The sequence below is a fragment of the Lepus europaeus genome, chromosome 20, assembly GCF_033115175.1.
Source record: "Lepus europaeus isolate LE1 chromosome 20, mLepTim1.pri, whole genome shotgun sequence".
Lineage (NCBI taxonomy): Eukaryota > Metazoa > Chordata > Mammalia > Lagomorpha > Leporidae > Lepus > Lepus europaeus.
In genome coordinates, this window is record NC_084846.1 from 1,168,943 (window position 1) to 1,186,674 (window position 17,732).

Genomic DNA, 17,732 nt, shown 5'->3' on the forward strand with positions numbered 1-17,732 from the left:
GCCTTGGAACTTTATGAAAGACCAGCCATTTCAGATGAAAGATTTTTGCTGAATCCTTTCCCGAAGTGGTTAAAGCAAATTGTATTCCCCCCCCGGGGAACACCTATGAGATTCCTACTGAGCCTCATTTTCTACACACTTGCTACTGCTCCGATTTCTATTTTTAAAAAATTTTTTTTTAATTTTAATTTTTTACTTATTTATTTGACAGAGTTATAGACAGAGAGCGAGACAGAGAGAAAAGTCTTCCTTCCATTGGAAGCCAGGAGCCAGGTGCTTCCTTCTGGTCTCCCATGAGGGTGCAGAGGCCCAAGCACTTGGGCCATCCTCCTCTGCCCTCCCAGGCTACAGCAGAGAGCTGGACTGGAAGAGGAGCAACCAGCCCATATGGGATGCCAGCGCCGCAAGGCAGAGGATTAACCAAGTGAACCACAGCGCCGGCCCCCTGATTTCTCTGTTCTTGTCTACTGGGTCTACAGTGGCAGCTCACCGTCTTAATTGGCATTTCCCTGATTACGATGGAGGTTGAGTGTGTCTTTTTAATTTATTTGAAAGGCAAACTTACAGAGAGGAGTGGGAAAAATGGGGTGGGGGGAGAAAGAGCTCTTCCGTCTGTGGTTCACTCCCCAGATGGCCACAATGGCCAGTGCTGGGCCAGATGGAACCCAGGAGCCAGGAGCTTCATCCGGGTCTCCCATACAGGTGCAGGGCCCAAGCACTTGGGCAGTTTTCCACTGCTTTCTCAGGCTGTTAGCAGGGAGCTGCATTGGGAAGTGGATCAGACGGGACTCTGAGCGGCACCCATGTGGCATGCTGGCATTGCAGGTGGCAGCTTTACCCACTGTACCACAACGCCAGCCCCTGAGCGTGTCCTTGTAAGTTTGTTGGCCCTAAGTGTTTTCTCTTTCATACATGTATTTTTGTCCTTATTTTCTTTGAGGTTGCTTATCCTTTTCTATTTTTAAGATTCATTTTTATTTATTTGAAAGGCAGAGTTACAGAGAGAAGTAGAGACTGAGAGAGAGAGGTCTTCCATGCACTGGTTCACTCCCCAGATGGCCACAACGGCTAGAGCTGTGCCGATCCAAAGCCAGGTGCCAGGAGCTTCTTCCGGGTCTCCCACTTGAGTGCAGGGGCCCAAGGACTTGGGCCATCTTCTACTGCTATCCCTGGCCATAGCAGAGAGCTGGATTGGAAGAGGAGCAGCTGGGACTTAAACCAGAGCCCATATGGGATGCCGGCACTTCAGGCCAGGGCTTTAACCCACTGCGCCACAGCACTGGCCCTTTTTCTATTTTTTTTTTTTTTTAAGATTTACTTATTATTTATTTGAGAGAGAGAGAGAGAGAGAGGGAGAGACAGATCTTCTATCAGCTGGTTTGAGCCAGGCCAAAGATGGGAGCTAGGAGCTTCTTCTGGGTCTCACACGTGGGCGTGGGGGCCTTAGTACTTGGACCATCCTCTGTTGCTTTCCCAGGTGCGTTAGCAGGTAGCTGGACTGGAAAGTGCAGCAGCCGGGACTCAAACCGGCGCTCATATGGGATGCTGGCGTCTCAAGCGACTGCACCCACATCTAAGCACGAAGACCATGTATGTCTGAGACGCGCCTTCCACGCGTGGCCTGAGGGTCACTTTCCCGAGTGTCTTCAGTGCACCTGTGTGTTGACCACAGCCTGTCCGGGACATCAGGTGGGTGCTCTAAGGCGTGTGGAGGGTGGGAGTATTTAGGATATCTGGAGGCTCAACCTGTGTTTCACCTGCCGGCTTTGGCTGTAGTTTCACTTTGCTGTGTTGCTGAGGTCATGGCCACAGGTGTCCGCAGGTGTCCTGCTGTCCCTCTCCCATGCCCTTTCCTGTCCCTACCCCCAGTCTCTCCCCTCTGGATCTTTCCAACTCCCCCTCCCTTTTTTCGGAATGTTTATTTTTATCTACTTGAAAGGCAGAGAGGGGCCGGCGCTGTGGTGTAGCAGGTAAAGCCACCGCCTGCAGTGCCGGCATCCCATATGGGCGCTGGTTCAAGTCCTGGCTGCTCCACTTCTGATCCAGCTCCCTGCTGATGGCCTGGGAAAGCAGTGGAAGATGGCCCAAGTGGCATCAGATTGGCATAGCTCTGGCCGTTGTGGCCACCTGGGGAGTGAACCAGCAGATGGTAGACTTCTCTGTCTCTCAAATCTTTTTAAAAAACTTATTCTCTTTGAGAGGCAGAGCTCTCATCCCACTCTTTCGCCCCCCAAATGCCCATAACAGCCAGGACTGGGCCAGCCTGCAGCCAGGGGCCCCATCCAGGTCTCCCATGAGGGTGGCAGGGACCCCAGCACCTGAGCCATCACTGCTGCCTCCCAGGGTGTGCGCTGGCAGGGAGCCGGAGTCAGGAGCAGGGCTGGGGGTGCGACCGAGGCTCTTGGATGTGGGGTGCAGGCATCCACCCCACGCCCTCTGAGCTCTGCTCCCGCCCCAGTGCCTCTCTCTTCCTTCGGCATCTCCCCAGTTTGGTTTCTCCCGGCCCCATGCTATGCCCTCAACCGCTTTCGTTCCCCTGACCCCTGGCCTGCCTTTTCCTCGTGGAGACAAAGGGCCTCTCTGTAGCTATAGCGCTCCCTCTTCCCCGTGTCCGCCATGGTGCCCCCCATGGTGCCCCCCGGCTCCCCCTGGGCACCTGAGCCTTGCGGCTGTGGCCTCTGGGCTGTGGGATGCTGTCCCTCTTCTCTGCAGAGCTCCTGAAGGGACGGTGGCCTCGTGCAGGCTGACCCGTGGGAAGCCACTTTCTGTGCCTCCATGGGTCCTGAGGGTGGTGGGGTCCCGGCTGGCCGGAGCAGGAGCTGCAGGGTCACGTGTGCCCCCTGCTTGGGCGACGCTGTGTGACCTCGTGCAGAGGACTGGGCCTTCTGCTGTGTAAGCCAGGTCTGGGAGCAGCTGGCCAAGGCACTGGCAGGGGGCGGGGTGGTCAGGGGCTTGTCTGGCGTGGCACTGGGCAAGCAGATCCCCTGACTCCCTGGGGATGGAGGAGGCGTCCTTCCAGGGACCCAAGTCCTCAGGCACAGAGTCGGCTCAGGTTCAAATTTTATTGGACCCCTTTCCGCCAGGGCTCCCCGCAGCCCCCCAAGGCTGCAGCCCTGGGGTCGGAGACAGATCATCAGCCCTGGCGCCCAGCCTGGGCGCGGCCCTCCCTGTCTCCCAGCAGCTGGCCCGTGGGCCGCGGCCCAGCCACCCTCCAACAGGGCAGGGCCGGTCCCCGGAGGGTTACGTGGCCGGCGTGTGCCCGTTGGCCAGGCGCCCGGCTGCCCGGCTCCGTGGGCCCTCGGCGTCCTCGGGGGCGGCCCTGGGCCCTCGAACAGCGCCGTTCTTGAGCGGCGGGTGTTCGGCGTCCGGCTCGCCCTCGCTGGAGTCCGTCTCCTCCACGTCGCTGCGGATGTCCTTCTCCATCTGGGGGTGGGGCAGGGGCGGGGCTCAGCGCGGGGGGCGTGGCTTGGGGGAGGAGGGCGTGGCTGGGGTGAGGAGGGCGGGGCTGGGAGGTGCGTGCGTGCTGAGCGGAGACCGTCCCACCTGGCCCTTCCGAGTGAAGCTGTAGAGCATGCGCAGAATGAGGCAGGACCAGAACACGTGCAGCAGCTGCAGCAGCCCCAGCAGCGCGTTGAAGAAGTAGTAGCCGAAGAAGGGGCCCCTGTTGATGATGGACTCGTAGTACGTGGTGTAGAGGATCCTGCAGGGGTCAGAGAGAGCCAGCTGCTTCCCTGTTCCAGAACCTTCCAGGCTACTTCCTGCCTTGGGAGCCCCTCACGGGGAACCGGCGTTGAGGTGCAGCGGGCTACGCCGCAGCTTGCGAGGCTGGCATTCTGTATCGGGACGCAGGTTCGAGTCCCGACTGCGCCACTTCCCATCCACCCCCTGCTGATGCAGCTGGTAAGGCAGGGGGAGGGGGCAGGTGCTGGGGAGACCCGGGTGGAGCTCCCGGCTTCGGCCTGGCCCAGCCCAAGCTGTTGCAGGCATCTGGGGAGTGGACCGGCAGATGGAAGACCTCTTTCAGTTAACAATAATAAGTAACAATCAATCATCTTAAAAGAGATCTTATGTTTGAAAGGCAGAGGGAGAGAGCTTCCCTCTGCTGGTCCACTCCTCCCAAACGGCCACCAATGGCCAAGGCGGGGCCGAGCTGAAGCCAGGACCTCCCTCTGGCTCTCCCACGTGGGTACAGGGTACGTGGGCCATCTTCCACTGCTTTCCCAGGTTATCAGCCGGGAGCTGACCCCAGGCACTCGGATATGAGGTCTGGATGGCCCAGTCACCATCTTAACCGCTGCGCCAAGCACCTGCCTCTCAATGTCTAATCCCACGTTCTGTGGGAGGGCCCTTGTACTCAGCCACACAAGCTGGCCGCCTGGCTGTCCTGACCTCGAGCCCCAGGGTGGGGCTCAGTGTCCCTGCCGCCCTCTTCCTCACCAGCAGGCAACCTGAAGCCAGCCCGAGAGAATGTTCCAGCATGCTTTTCCCCTACCACTGCACCATCTCGTCTGCTGGCCTGGGCACAAAGGGTGGCCCCGTTCAGACTTGGGGCTCAGCGACACCTGCTATGGGCTAGTGCCTCCTGCACTGACCTCTCCGCCCAAAGCCCAGACTGACACGCCCACTGCCACCCCTGTTGCCTGCTGTGCCCTCCAGGCCGCCCCTTGAATCCACCAGTGTCTCAGCTACCCTGGCCCAGCACAGCGGCCTCCCCGCGTGTTCCCTCTGAAGCCACCAGAGGGCGCCCGCGCGCGCACTGCATTCTCGGGGGGGGGGGGGGGGGATCTTTGCACTGCGGCTGCTCAGCCAATGCTGGTTCAGCGATCAGGCGGCCCTGCCCTTCCTGCCCACGGGGTCTCAGCCCTGGGCCGGGCACACCTTCCCCCTGTCTTGCTGCGAGGGCCTCGGCCCCCCGGGATGGGTGGGGGGCAGACTCACTGGGTGGGGAAGAGCACGAGACGCGTGTAGAAGAAGACCAGGGAGAAGACCAAGAAGAGTGTGTCACACGCCAGCCGGAAGCGGGTGTAGTTGAACATCTTGCAGGCCTGGGGAGGACAGCAGAGGGCGGGGGAGCTGAGGACCAGGGCCCAGGGAGGGAGGGGCAGTCTGGGCCCATGGAGAAGGCGCTGTGGGTAGGAACAGGTGTGATAGGGCAGGCCTCAAATCCAGGCATAGCCTAGAAAGGTGGAGGGTGGGAGAGGTTTCCCATCCTAGGAGGACCGAGGGGCGGGGCCCCAGGCTCAGAGCGGGGCCTCACCTCCCTGGGGGCGGGGGCCTCACCTCCAGCAGGTAGTCGGAGGCGTCGTGCAGCAGCAGTACCAGCGAGCCGATGCGCAGCAGGTTGGCGCTATAGGAGAAGGTGATCAGGAGGATGGTCACGAAGTGATGCACCACCTGCTCTTTGAAATCCTGTGGGAGACGGGGGTCACAGCCCGGGCAGCTCGGGGGTGCTGGAGGCCCCGGGGGTGGTGGCAAGCCCGGCCTTCCCCCACCCCAGAGACTCCCGGCTCGGTCTCACCTTGCGCCTGATGTCGAAGGGCAGCGTTATCACCAGTGAGATGTAGAAGCTCAGCTCCAGGAGGTACCACCAGTACAGGGCCGGCTTCAGGGCCTGGGTGGGGCAGGGCGAGACTTAAAACCAGGGCGGGAGCCTCCCGGCCCGGGGGGTAACCAAAGGGGGTGGTTTGGGGTAGCACTTGTTCCGGGTCTGTTCGGCATGGGAGTCGGAAGCGGGACTTAGAGGGGAGAGTCGCAGCGATGCTCGGCTGTGGCCCCTGGGAGGCCCCGACACTCACCTGTTCAGGGTAATTGTCCCAGCAATTCACTGGCGCCCACAGCCATGACTCCTGCGGGGAGATGGGTGTCGGAGGCTGTGCACCGGGCAGAGCCAGCTCCCTTTGAGGAGCGGGGCCGCTCAACCCTGCTTTCTCCTCCCTCGCGGCTGGGGGCTCGCTGACTCATGGCTGACTCCCCAGCTCTCGGCACAGCCGGCCCTCCACAGGCACCTGTAGGTGCTCGTGGGACAGGTGGGCGTCAGGTATACTCACGTGGTACAGGACACAGGCGCCCCCGACGAAGGAGCACAGATAGAAGACGAACCTCCAGCTGTGGGTGAGAAGGAGCCACTGAGGCCGGTGCCGAGCGCAGACCAGACGGTGCCCCGCCCTCGCCCCCGGGGAGGGGCTTACCTGGCCTCACAGAACTTCTGGGTGAGGCAGGGCCGGTCCTGGTTCCGGCGCACCCGGAACCAGCGTTGAGTCTGCCGTAGAGTGAGGCCACACTGGGCGGCTAGGAGGGCCAGCTGGGACTGTAGAGGGGGCGGAGGGGGCTGAGGTCAGAGAGGCCCAAGGTGGCCTCCTGCCCCTGTTCCTGGATGGGGGAGGGGGCTCTGTGCTCCCCTCCCCTGTGGCCCCACTGGCAGGATGTGGGATTAAGAACAAGGCTGGGGGGATGGCACTGTGGTGTGTAGCAGGTTAAGCTGCTGCCTGCAGTGGTGGCATGGCACATGGGTTCAAGTCCTGGCTGCTCCACTTCCAATCCAGTTCCCTGCTATGGCCTGGAAAAGCAGTGGAAGATGGCCCAAGTGCTTGGGCCCCTGCACCTGCATGGGAGACCTGGAAGAAGCTCCTGGCTCCTGGCTTCAGATCGGCTCAGCCACGGCCAGTGCAGCCCTTTGGGGAGTCTGCCTCTCTAACTTTGCCTTTCAAATTAAATAAATCTTAAAAAGGAAAAAAAAAAAAAAAAAAAAAAAGAGGCTGGGGACAGCCTCTCCTGCGAGGCCAGGTCTTGCCCCTGTCTCCGGCCTCCCCATTGCCCCTCCAGACCCAGGGTAGCCAGGCCAGGGATGGGAATGGGAGGGAGGGAGGGTCACAGGGCTGCCTTCCTCCCACTTGAGGACAGGACACGCCCAGAGAGGCTGGGGGGAGGACCTCATTCCAGGGGTGGAGTGTGGGCAGGGCCTCCCCTCCCTGGGAGGCCGGGGACCCAGGTGGAGTGGATGGTAGAGGTGGCCCTCTGCTTCCCCTGGTCCCAACCTCCAGGCCATAGAGCTGGCCTCTCACCTCCTCGGGTCTCGGTCCTTCCACCAGGAAGTGCTTCTCCAGCACAGCATTGGGCCTCACCTGCCTCCTGCTCCGATCCCGCACCCCTAGCCACCGGCTCAGGGGCAGGCCCACGAACCTGAACATGGGCGAGGGAGAGGAGGAACACGCTATGGATGGGGAAACCGAGGCAGAGAGGGGACAAAGTACTGGCCCAGGGAGCGTCTGAGCACAGGGCTCCAAGCATCAGAAAACACCACTGGACCAGCCTTTAAGATGAGGGTGTGTAGGCCGACCTTTGGGATACACAGGTACCTTCACCACGTCCCAAACCGAGGGGTGGGGACCCCCTCACTACCTGTCTCATGGTGGCGTGGGTCCTGGTGTATCGCCACTCCCGCCCCGACCAGGCCAGGGCTGGGCAATGACACGGCCAGACGGGCAGGGTCGCCCCCTCCCACCCCATCCCATGTACTAAGGTGAGCCCTGGAAGGAGCATGGATCCTGGTCAATCACCGCAGAGTCCACAAGAGGGCGCCCCAGGGCCACAGTGGGGACTAAATGTCCCCTTCAAGAAGACCCAGAGCAGCCTGGGCAGCAGCTCCTTTCACACTCAACCATAGGGGCTGAGAGCACGTATGGAGCACTTACTGCCTGCCACGCGTGTGGCTGTGTGATGCGCATGCTCAAGTGATCATGCCAGTGTCAGAGAAGTGGCCAAGGTCATGCAGTGAGTGGGCGGCAGACCAGGGAACTGGCCGCCTCCCCTCCACCACCCACAGCCCTTCACTGAGGTCACCGCAGACAAGGCCATCGTTCCAATGTCCACTGCCATGTCAGTGTCCATCAGGGCCCAGGGCTCACACATCCCCTACCGCAGTGGCCAGGAGTGGGACCCAGGACGGGGACCCCTTGCAGGGGGTGGTTAAAGACCCTTGCCTGGGAAGAATTGCAGAGGAGCCAGTGCGAGGCCAGGGGGCCCCAGAGAACTGACAGCTGGGGGGAGGTGGGGGGGAAGGAGAAGGGGTAGGGGTCCAGGCCGGGCAGGTCTGGAAGCTGGGATCCCAGCCCTGGTCAATGTGGGGAAGGGTGGGGCCCCCAGGAGAGAGGACCAGGAGCCGGACACCCAGGGAGAGGTGCCAACCCTGGTTCTGAGTGGTGCTGGGGTCATGAGGGAAGGGACTGAGAAGCCATGAGCCTTGGGCACTGGGGCACAGTGCATCCAGGCAGGTGGCACCTGCTTGGGCTCTGCACTGCAGGAGGGGGTCCTGGGGGGGGAGGTGGGGGCCTGGGAACAGAACCGAGGGAGGCACTGCGAGGTCGGGGAGGGACTTGCTCTATGGGCGACAAAGGGAGGAGGCCCTGAGGCTTGGGGACAGGCGGAGAAGGCAGGTGTCTCTTCACCTCTGCAGCTGGCCCTCTGTCCGAGACGCCGGCACCCCCCAGACGCCAGCTGTGGCCAGTGTCCTGGGAAGCCAGCAATCAGAGACCGGATGGACAGTATGGCAGCAGTGAGGGGCAGGCTGGAGCCAGGCCCCACTGGGGACGCGTTTGATGCCACCCCCGCCCAGTGCAAGGGCACACGTGCCAGTGGCTGTGCGGTCACAGCCTGGCAGACGCTCACCTCTCAAAGACGATGCGCACGACCACCAGGGCCAGCGCCAGGGGCAGGGAGGCCAGCAGGTCCCGCGGGTGGGCATAGACCAGGCCGTCGCGGTCCTCCAGTTGTGCCCAGGAGTTGTTGGGCGGCAGCCAGAACCGCTCCTGCCACAGCCACTCGTTCAGGTTGGACAGCATCCTGTGGACACACGAGCCAGTCAGGGGGAGTCTGCCTGGGTCTCGCCACCGGATGGAGGGCTGGGGGCTGGGGGCTGGGCCCCCCTGCCTGGGTTATCGGAGCTGCTCCCTGACCCCAGAAGCACAAGGTCTTGGCTCCCCGCTCCAGGTCCGTACGATGTTGAGCACAGGTGCAGGCTGTGTGTCATCAGGCAGACGATCCGGCTTCTCTGAACCTCATCTGGCCAGCCTGCCTAGGTGCAGGAAGTGCTCATCCTGCTGACACCAGATGAGGGATGAGAGAAGGCGGTTCACGCCCACAGCTGTTACTCTGCACTTGCCAGATGCAAAAGGGAGGGGCTGCCTGGGGTCATGAACTTGAGTCCCAGAATATACCAGAAGGATTTCTTTCACTTGCAGGAAGCTGCCTCCTCCCAAAGATGAAGGATTTATGAAAATCCAGCTCGCTCCCCGCCTTGACACCAACGGCAGCCATCTCACTGGCTAGCCCAGAGGCCGGGCAGTGACTGGGTGGGAGGGCCTAGCCCATGTCTGAGCAGCGGCCAAGGTCGGCCAGCAGCCCGCCAGTGGCCGTAGGGGGAGCAAGAATCTCCAGCCTGTTGGGCCCAAACAGCTGCTACCAGGCCAAGTCTTGAGCTAAGCACCCAGATAACCACACTAGGGAAAGCTCATTCGTTCACTTGTCCACGTGTCCATCCATTCACCCATCATCCATCCACATGATGGAAACAGCTCCATCCATCTGCTCACCCACTGCCCACCCATTCTCTGCCAGTCCATCTCTCTGATCTGTTCATCCATCCACCTGTTCAAACATTTGTCCGTCATTCGCCACCCATCAGTCCTCCTGTACGTCCATCCTCCCACTTATCCAGCCCTCCAGGCAGGAGATGCTCTCTGGTTTGTACCTGCCAGGTGGGGACTGGGCTCTGGGGACACGGCTGAGACAAGTCAACAGATTTGTACATAACTCGGACGCCCGAGAGTAACAGAGCCTGCTGGAGGACCCACAGGGTGGCTTTCTCAGACACGGGACAGGATGAGGAGGCCCTGGGTTCGTGCAGAAGCATGGGGACTGGGCGAGAGGCTTTGCAGAGAAATAAGCAGCAGGTGCAAAGGCCCTGAGCCCAGAGAGAGCTCAGAGGACTGGAGGGCTGGCAAGAACGCCCACAAGGATGGAACCGACTGAGCGAGGCAGAGACAAGGACCAGGCGATGGTGGGGGCCGTGGGGAGGAAGCTGGATTATTCTCCCCAACACTTTTATGATGAGAAAGTTCAAACCCATCATTCTCCAATAGTGCTTATGGGTTCTTCTTTCAAGGTCAGAATTTACTAGACTGAAAACAAGACACCCTGGGGAAAAAAAAAAAGAAAAAAAAAAAAAAAGACCTAAATGAAAGATCTCTGCGAGTGAGATCCCAGTGGAAAGAACGGGGCCATCAAAGAAGGAGGTACCTTTCTCTGAAGGGAGGAGAGAACTTCCACTTTGACTATGAGCCTGTCAGAATAAGATCAAAGTCGGCGAACTCAAAAGGCTTCCATAGCCTTGGCAACTCATGACTAGAGCCTAGGGAGATTACTGATGCCATAAACAAGAGTGTCAAATTGTTAAGTCAACAACAGGAGTCACTGTGTACTTCCGTCCCATGTGGGATCTGTCCTTAATGTGTTGTCTAATGTGCAGTGATGCTATAACTAGTATTGAAACAGTATTTTTACACTTTGTGTTTCTGTGTGGGTGCAAACTGATGAAATCTTTACTTAGTATATACTGAATTGATCTTCTGTATATAAAGATAATTGAAAATGAAAACAAAAACAAAAACCTGGTGGCCGCCGCGGTAGGCGCGCTGCTGCCGGCGCACCGTGCTGATCTGATGGCAGGAGCCAGGTGCTTCTCCTGGTCTCCCATGGGGTGCACGGCCCAAGCACTTGGCCATCCTCCACTGCACTCCTGGGCCATAGCAGAGAGCTGGCCTGGAAGAAGGGCAGCCGGGACAGAATCCGGTGCCCAGACCGGGACTAGAACCCGGTGTGCCGGCGCTGCAAGTCGGAGGATTAGCCTGTTGAGCCACAGCACTGGCCTGTCTTTGGTTTTATTTAAGAAAGGGTGGGAAGTCTGGTAGATGTTGGTGGCTTTGCAGGTGTGGCCTTTTGAAGTCCACAAGGGGGTGCCATGGACAGTCCAGGTGAGGTGGAGTGGGGAGAAGAGGAGAGATTCTAGAGAAATTTTGGAGGGAGAACCCCCAAGGATTGAACACCTTCAAGAAACTACCCTATTGGCCGGTGCCGAGGCTCAATAGGCTAATCCCCTGCCTGCGGCACCGGCACACCGGGTTCTAATCCCGGTCAGGGCACCAGATTCTGTCCCGGTTGCTCCTCTTCCTGTCCAGCTCTCTGCTGTGGCCTGGGAGTGCTGTGGTGGATGGCCCAGGTCCTTGGGCCCTGCACCCGCATGGGAGATCAGGAGAAGCACCTGGCTCCTGCCTTTGGATCAGCGCGGTACTCCGGCTGCAGCAGCCATTGGGGGGTGAACCAATGGTAAAGGAAGACTTTTTTCTCTCTCTCACTGTCCACTCTGCCTGCCAAAAAAATAAATAAATAATAATAATAATTAAAAAAATAAACTACCATGGGAGGAAGTGGTGGCAGCTCAAGAGCTTGGGTCCCTGCCACCCACGTGGGAGACCTGGATGGAGCTCCTGGCTTTTGTGGGATTTGAGGAGTGAACCAGCAGATGGAAGCTCTATTTTTCTCTCTCTCGCCTCTCAAGTAAGTGCATTGAAACTGAAAAAAGAAGGAAGACAGATGGTTTCAGCAGTGTGGTTTGGGAGGGAGGAACGCCTCGGGAGGAACGCCCTTCAAAAGATACAAAGTTTCAGTTGGGCAAGAGGAGCAGGTCTAAGAGGCCCACTGTACAAGGAGGAAACTGTAGTTAGCAACAGTGTAGCTGGGGCCAGCACTGCGGAGCAGAGGGAAAAGCTCCGGCTTGCAGGGCCAGCAGCTGCCTCTAAGCGCTGGTTCAAGTCCTGGTTGCTCCACTTCGCAGTCAGCTCCCTAGGAAGATGACCCAACTGCTTCGGCCCCTGCACCCATGTGGGAGACCTAGATGGAGCTCCTGGTTCCCGGCATTGGCCTCAGACGTGGCTGTTGTGGCCTCTTGGGGGAGTGAACCAGGCCATGGAAGATAGCTTTCCCTTTCTCTGTCGTCCTGCCTTTCAAAATAAGTAAATCCTCTGACAAAACAATGTAGCATATACTTGCAAATTGCTTACGTTGCACATTTTAAGTGTTCCCATGGGAAAAAAAGGCACAGGTATGCAAGATAATGCATATGTTAATTAGCTTCCTTGATTCCATGACATATGAGTCTGTGTGAGTTTCAAGACCTTTTTTTTTTTTTTCACCAAAATAAACTTAGGTTTGTTCTTAAGATTTAATTTGTTTGGAAGGCAGAGAGGCAGAGAGGCAGAGAAAAGAGAGACAGAGAGATATCTTCCATGTACTGGTTTACTCCCCCAACTGAACACAACAGCCAGGGCTGGGCCAGGCTGGAGCCAGGAGCCTGGAGCTCCATCCGGGTCTCCCTATTGGGTAGCAGGAAGCCAAGCACTGGGGCCACCATCTGCTGCCCTCCCAGGTGCTTTAACAGGGAACTGGATCAGAAGTGGAGCAGCTAGGACAGGATGCTGGCATCGCAGGCCGCAGCTTAACCTTCTGCACCACAACACCAGTGACTAAACTTGGCTTCTCATTCCACTTTTCCATGAGCTTTTGGAAGTACCTTCATATATACATGCATACACACACACTAAACATTGTACTGTACGTGATCAATGTTTAGGGAGCAGGCATCTGATGTAGTGGTTAGGATGCCATTTCTAGGGGCTGGCACTGTGGTGTAGTGGGTAAAGCCACCACCTGCAATGCCGGCATCCCATTTGTGCACCACTTGGAGTCCCGGCTGCTCCACCTCCGATCCAGCTCTTTGCTATGGCCTGGGAAAGCAGTAGAAGATGGCCCAAGTCCTTGGGCCCCTGCACCCACATGGGAGATCCGGAAGAAACTCCTGGCTCCTGCATTTGGATCGGCACAGCTCCGGCCATTGCGGCCAATTGGGGAGCGAACCAGCGGATGGAAGACCTCTCTCTCTCTTTCTGACTCTCCTTCTTTCTCTTTGTAACTCTTTCAAATAAAATGAATAATTCTTTCCTTTTTAAAACAGATGCCATTTGTGATGCCTGCACTGCTGGGTTCAAGTCTTGGATCCACTCTCAATTCCAGCTCCCTGCTAATGCACACCTTGGGAAACACCAGTGATGGCCTAAGTACGTGGGTCCCCTGTCACCCACCTAGGAGACCTGGACTTTGGCCTGGCCCAGTCCTGACAACAGTGGGCATTTTTTTGGGGGGGGGGAGGAGCCAGCATATGGATATCTAATAATTTAAAAATATTTATCATTTTTGCTAATTAAGAAGACTCACAATAGTAAAAAACATAAAAATTCTGGGAAAAATGATTAAAAATGAAAGTAGCCAAACAAAGGGAACAGGCACTATGAATTCTTTTCTATAAAATTCAAAGCAGCAGGCACCGGCAATCCACGGTGTTCACGCTGGCTTCCTCCGGCTGCTCTCCCGCCTTCTAAACCTGGCGGGAGTCCAACACAGGGGCCACTCCCTCCTGAAGGCGCCAGGGCCGAATCCGCATTTTCCCCCTGCAGCCTCCAGGGGGCGCCCGCATCCCCGGCTCTGACTCCTTTCCTACTTCAGAGCCAGCCTCTGCCTGCGATAGCATCAGGGCCACGGGCTGACCCAGGATGGTTTCCCCATCTCAAGGTCACCTTAACTCTACCTGCAGCCCGCATTTGCCCTCGGCTGAGGGAGTGCTCAGGGGTGGCGTTGGGCTGAGTTCAGGGTAGGGCCGGGTTGCTTGGGGGGCCTTGCAGGTCCCCCACAGCCTCATGCAGGAGGCAGAAGTCACCCGGGGTGAGGGTGGCTGACACTCAGGTCCAGGGAGGGGGTTGGGGTGAAGGCAGCCTGAGGGCCCCACCCTGGGGTGTCCAGCTCCAGGCCTCCAGGAAGTGCAGCTGTCTGTAACCAGAGGATTGGGTCCAGGACCCCTTAGGGACACCCAAATCCAAGGATGCTCAGGCCCCTTCTACAGAATGGCATGGCTTTTGCACAGAACCTGCACACATTCTATTTTTTTTTTTAATATTTACTTATTTGAAAGGCAGAGTGATAGGGAGACAGACACAGAGATCTTCACTCCCTAAATGGCCACAGCAGATGGAACCCCATCGGGGTCGCCCATGCAGGTGCAGGAACCTAAGCACTTGGGCCATCACTGCTGCCTTCCCAGGTGCATTAGCAGGGAGCTGGATCGGGAGTGGGACAGCCGGGACTCAAACTGGCAATCACGTAGGAAGCCGGCACTGCAGGTGGAGGCTTAACCCACTGGGCCACAGTGCCACCCCCTTTCCTCTTGCCTCCTTTAGATCATCTCTAGTTGACTCAGAATACCCAACACAAGGTCAATGCTACGGCAACAGTTGTTATACTGGTTCATTTAGGGGAATAAGGAGAAGAAAAACAATGTCTGTATATATGGGGCAGTGCTGTGGCATAGAGGGCATCCCGTGCAGACTTCGGTCCAAGTCCCAGCTGTTCCACTTCTGATCCGGCTCCCTGCTAATGGCCTGGGAAAGATGGCCCAAGTGCTTGGGCCCCTGCACCCATGTGGGCGACCCAGAGGTGGCTCCTGGCTCTGGCCTGGCCCAGCTCTGGCCGTTGCAATCATTTTGGGAGTGTGCCAGCTGATGGAAGATCTCTCTCTCCTTCTCTCTGTATCTCTGCCTTTCAAATAAAATAAATAAAAAATTTTTTAAAAAAAGATTTATATATTTATTTGAAAGGCAGAGATACAGAGAAGCTGAGGCCGAGAGAGAGAGAGAGAGAGAGAGAGAGAGAGAGAGATCTTCCATTCTCCATCTGGTTCACTCCCCAGATGGCTGCAACAGCCAGAGCTGTACTGATCTGAAGCCAGGAGCTTCTTCTGGGTCTCCCATGCGGGTTCAGGGTCCCAAGGACTTGGGCCATCTTCTACTGCTTTCCCAGGCCATAGCAGAGAGCTGGATGGGGAGTGGAGCAGCCAGGTCTTGAACCAGCATCCATATGGGATGCCGGCACTGCAGGCAGCAGCTTTACCCACTACGCCACAGTGCCGGCCCCTAGATAAATCTTGTCTAAAAAACGTATATGTTCAATACAGATCTGATTTTTTTAATGTGTTTTCTCTCAGAGAGGGAGCATGTGGTTAGGGAGGGTGAACTGTCTCAGGATCCCAATGAGCAGCATGGGACAGTGGCTGCTCTGGACCCACCACAGGGCCTGGGAGGCCCAGACAGAACAGACGTGGGCGCGGACGGATGGTGGATGTGCAGCCGTGGGTCCCAGCGGCTGATCTGCTTAGTAACAGAAGCCGTCTTCGCTGGCAGGCGAGGCTGGCTTGATCCCCCGCACCTACACTTGCACAAGCCCTGCCTGCGCCCAGCCACACAGCGAGAGCCACAGCTACCGTGGAGCATCTGACGGCGTGTCTTAGGGCTTCTCCCCACCCCCACGGCAGACCCCAAGTGCAGACGGAAGGGCACTGGGTGTCCCAGGAATACCTCCAGCCACCCAGAGCCCAAGAGTCCAGGCCTCCAGCCCTGTGTCCCACCCTGCCCCGCATCCGAGGGTCTTCCTACCAGGGCCCACCAGAGCCGTGGTGTGCCCCTGCCTGTGCCCCAGCCTTGGAACCCACCATCAACTCCGCTCACACCGCCCCATGCTCTTCCCCACACCACAGCCTTTACAAGTGTACTGCACCATGCTAGCTGCAGGGGACACAGGCCTTATTGCACCATTTCTGTCTACTCAGCAAACTCTTATGCATCCTTCAAAACCCAGTGGAGCTGTCACCTCCTCCCAAAAGCACTCCCGGGTTGCGCCCACTTTGGATCCAGTTAAAACATCCTTCCCCCTAGCCCTGTCTGGCTCGCTGTGACATTGGGAGCTGGCAGGCCATCTTTTGTGTGTGCAGGGGGGGGAGGGGTGGGTGGGAGGAGGAAGCCTGAACCATCTGGAAGATTAATCCCTACAGCTGAAGCAGGCCCAGCCCTCTCTGTCCTGGGGGAGACCAGAAATGTCCTTTGCAGGCCAGACAGGGCCCCCAGGGGACTTCAGATGGAGACAGTGTGACTGCAGAGGCCATGGTCCTGGGAGTCCTGCCCTGCCACCAGCTGGCCCTCCACCCCTTCACTCTCTTGCAGCATAAACAAGAGGTGCTGTGGTTTGAGATGAGAACAAGGCCTGCAGGCCAGCGGATCAGCCAGAGTCCTGGCACCGGTCCCAAACGTCTCTTCCTGCAGGAGGGGAGGGGGCGGGGCCCAGCTCCATTCCTCTTCAACGTCCACTTTTCCTCTCTCGCACCCTTGCTCATGGCACGAAACACCATCTCCCTGGGCCTCAGGGGTCCCATCTGAAAAATGGGTCCACCTAGCTCTCTTGCTTCCCTGGGCTCAGGGAGTGGGGACCGGGTTGTCAGTGGCCAGGCAGGCCAGGAACACCGCACACGGGGTCACACCTGTAGCCGTTCACCAGTCCTGTGGCCTGGGGCTCTCTCAGGCCTGGGGCTCTCTCAGCCTCAGTTTCCACATTTGTAAAGTGAGCCCGAGAAGAGCCGCTTCTACCTGGGATCGCCACCTGGGGTGAAGAGAGCACGAGTGGAGCTCAGGGGCTGACTGATGGCTGCCAGCAGAGAGCGGGTGGGGAGCAGCTCCCAGCCCATTCTCCCCACAGCCAAGGGCCGAGCCCAGCGACCACGGTGCCCCGGGCTGCCTCGGAACCTGTCCTGGCTCCATGGCCTCCTCTGAAAGCTGCGGTCCGGGCTGGGCCTGCAAGCCGCGGGGTCACTGGAGACAAGGCCCTGTCGCTCCAGGGTCACCGGGCCAGGGCCTGTGTCCCTCTTCCAGCTGGCCACTCCTGGGAAGCCTCCCTGGTCTCACTCCCAGCCCTGCTCCTGCCACCTGGGAGCCGCTGATAATCCGTCTTAGTGGCTAATGGCTAAAAATACCCGTGGATGGGAGGGGGTGGGGGGCAGGGAAGCAAGGCTCTGTGCTGCTATGGGGTGGGGGATGGGAGGTAATCCCCAGTCCCTTCTTCCTCCTCCTCCTCCCCAGGGTCTAAGGAGGAGCCCTGCCTTCTGTTGAGCCCCAAACCCTCCCGAGCACCCCACCCCCACACTGTCTCTCAGCAGCCCCGGGCTGTGCCCAGAGGTTTATGCTGTTTGAAGTCTAAGCTGGACTAGGCCGCGCGCGCGCACACACACACACACACACACACTCTCTCCCACTCTCCCACCCCACAGCCTGGCGTGCTGCCTGGGGTCACCTGATTCCTGCAGCCAGAGGCCCAGGCGGCAACATGTGACAAGCTGCAAGGGAGCTGGCTGTTTGCAGCCTGCCCCCGCCCCCAAGCCCCGGCCAGTACATCCCAGGCCTGGCCTTCCCAGGTTCTCAGCAGGATGCCTGCAGGGTGCTAAGGGCGGCGCTCTCCTTCTAAGACCCTAAGGAGGGCCCTGAGTCCAGGCTCCACATTTAGGTGCACTCCTGCCCCCATCCCCAGCTTGATACATCGAGGTCACTCTTGATACATCGAGGTCACTGCTTGCCACGTTCCCAATTCACCAAGTTTGTTCCTGCCACAGGACCTTTGCACACGTGGTGGTCCCAGCCAGCCACACTCTCTCAGCTTGGCTCAAGTGTCCATCACCTCCTCCAAGATGTCTTCTCGGATCATTACCTTGTTCTCTTCTGAACCTGTGTGGTTCCTTCAGCCTTCTTGTCCTA

At 58.4% G+C, this 17,732-nt stretch overlaps 1 protein-coding gene across 1 annotated transcript in view; it reads right to left on the reverse strand.

Annotated features, from left to right (window-relative positions):
• Window positions 1-3,043: 3,043 nt before the first annotated feature.
• CERS4 (ceramide synthase 4) overlaps window positions 3,044-17,732 on the reverse strand; it is a 34,442-nt gene continuing 19,753 nt past the window's right edge. Inside the window, exons 2-11 of the mRNA XM_062179281.1 lie at window positions 8,665-8,838; window positions 7,062-7,179; window positions 6,189-6,307; window positions 6,048-6,105; window positions 5,796-5,846; window positions 5,519-5,611; window positions 5,281-5,409; window positions 4,939-5,045; window positions 3,544-3,700; window positions 3,044-3,423 (exon numbers count right to left, since the gene is read on the reverse strand). Coding sequence (XP_062035265.1) covers window positions 3,241-3,423; window positions 3,544-3,700; window positions 4,939-5,045; window positions 5,281-5,409; window positions 5,519-5,611; window positions 5,796-5,846; window positions 6,048-6,105; window positions 6,189-6,307; window positions 7,062-7,179; window positions 8,665-8,837 — 1,188 coding nt within the window. The 5' untranslated portion in view covers window position 8,838 and the 3' untranslated portion in view covers window positions 3,044-3,240. The remainder of the gene's footprint in view (window positions 3,424-3,543; window positions 3,701-4,938; window positions 5,046-5,280; window positions 5,410-5,518; window positions 5,612-5,795; window positions 5,847-6,047; window positions 6,106-6,188; window positions 6,308-7,061; window positions 7,180-8,664; window positions 8,839-17,732) is intronic.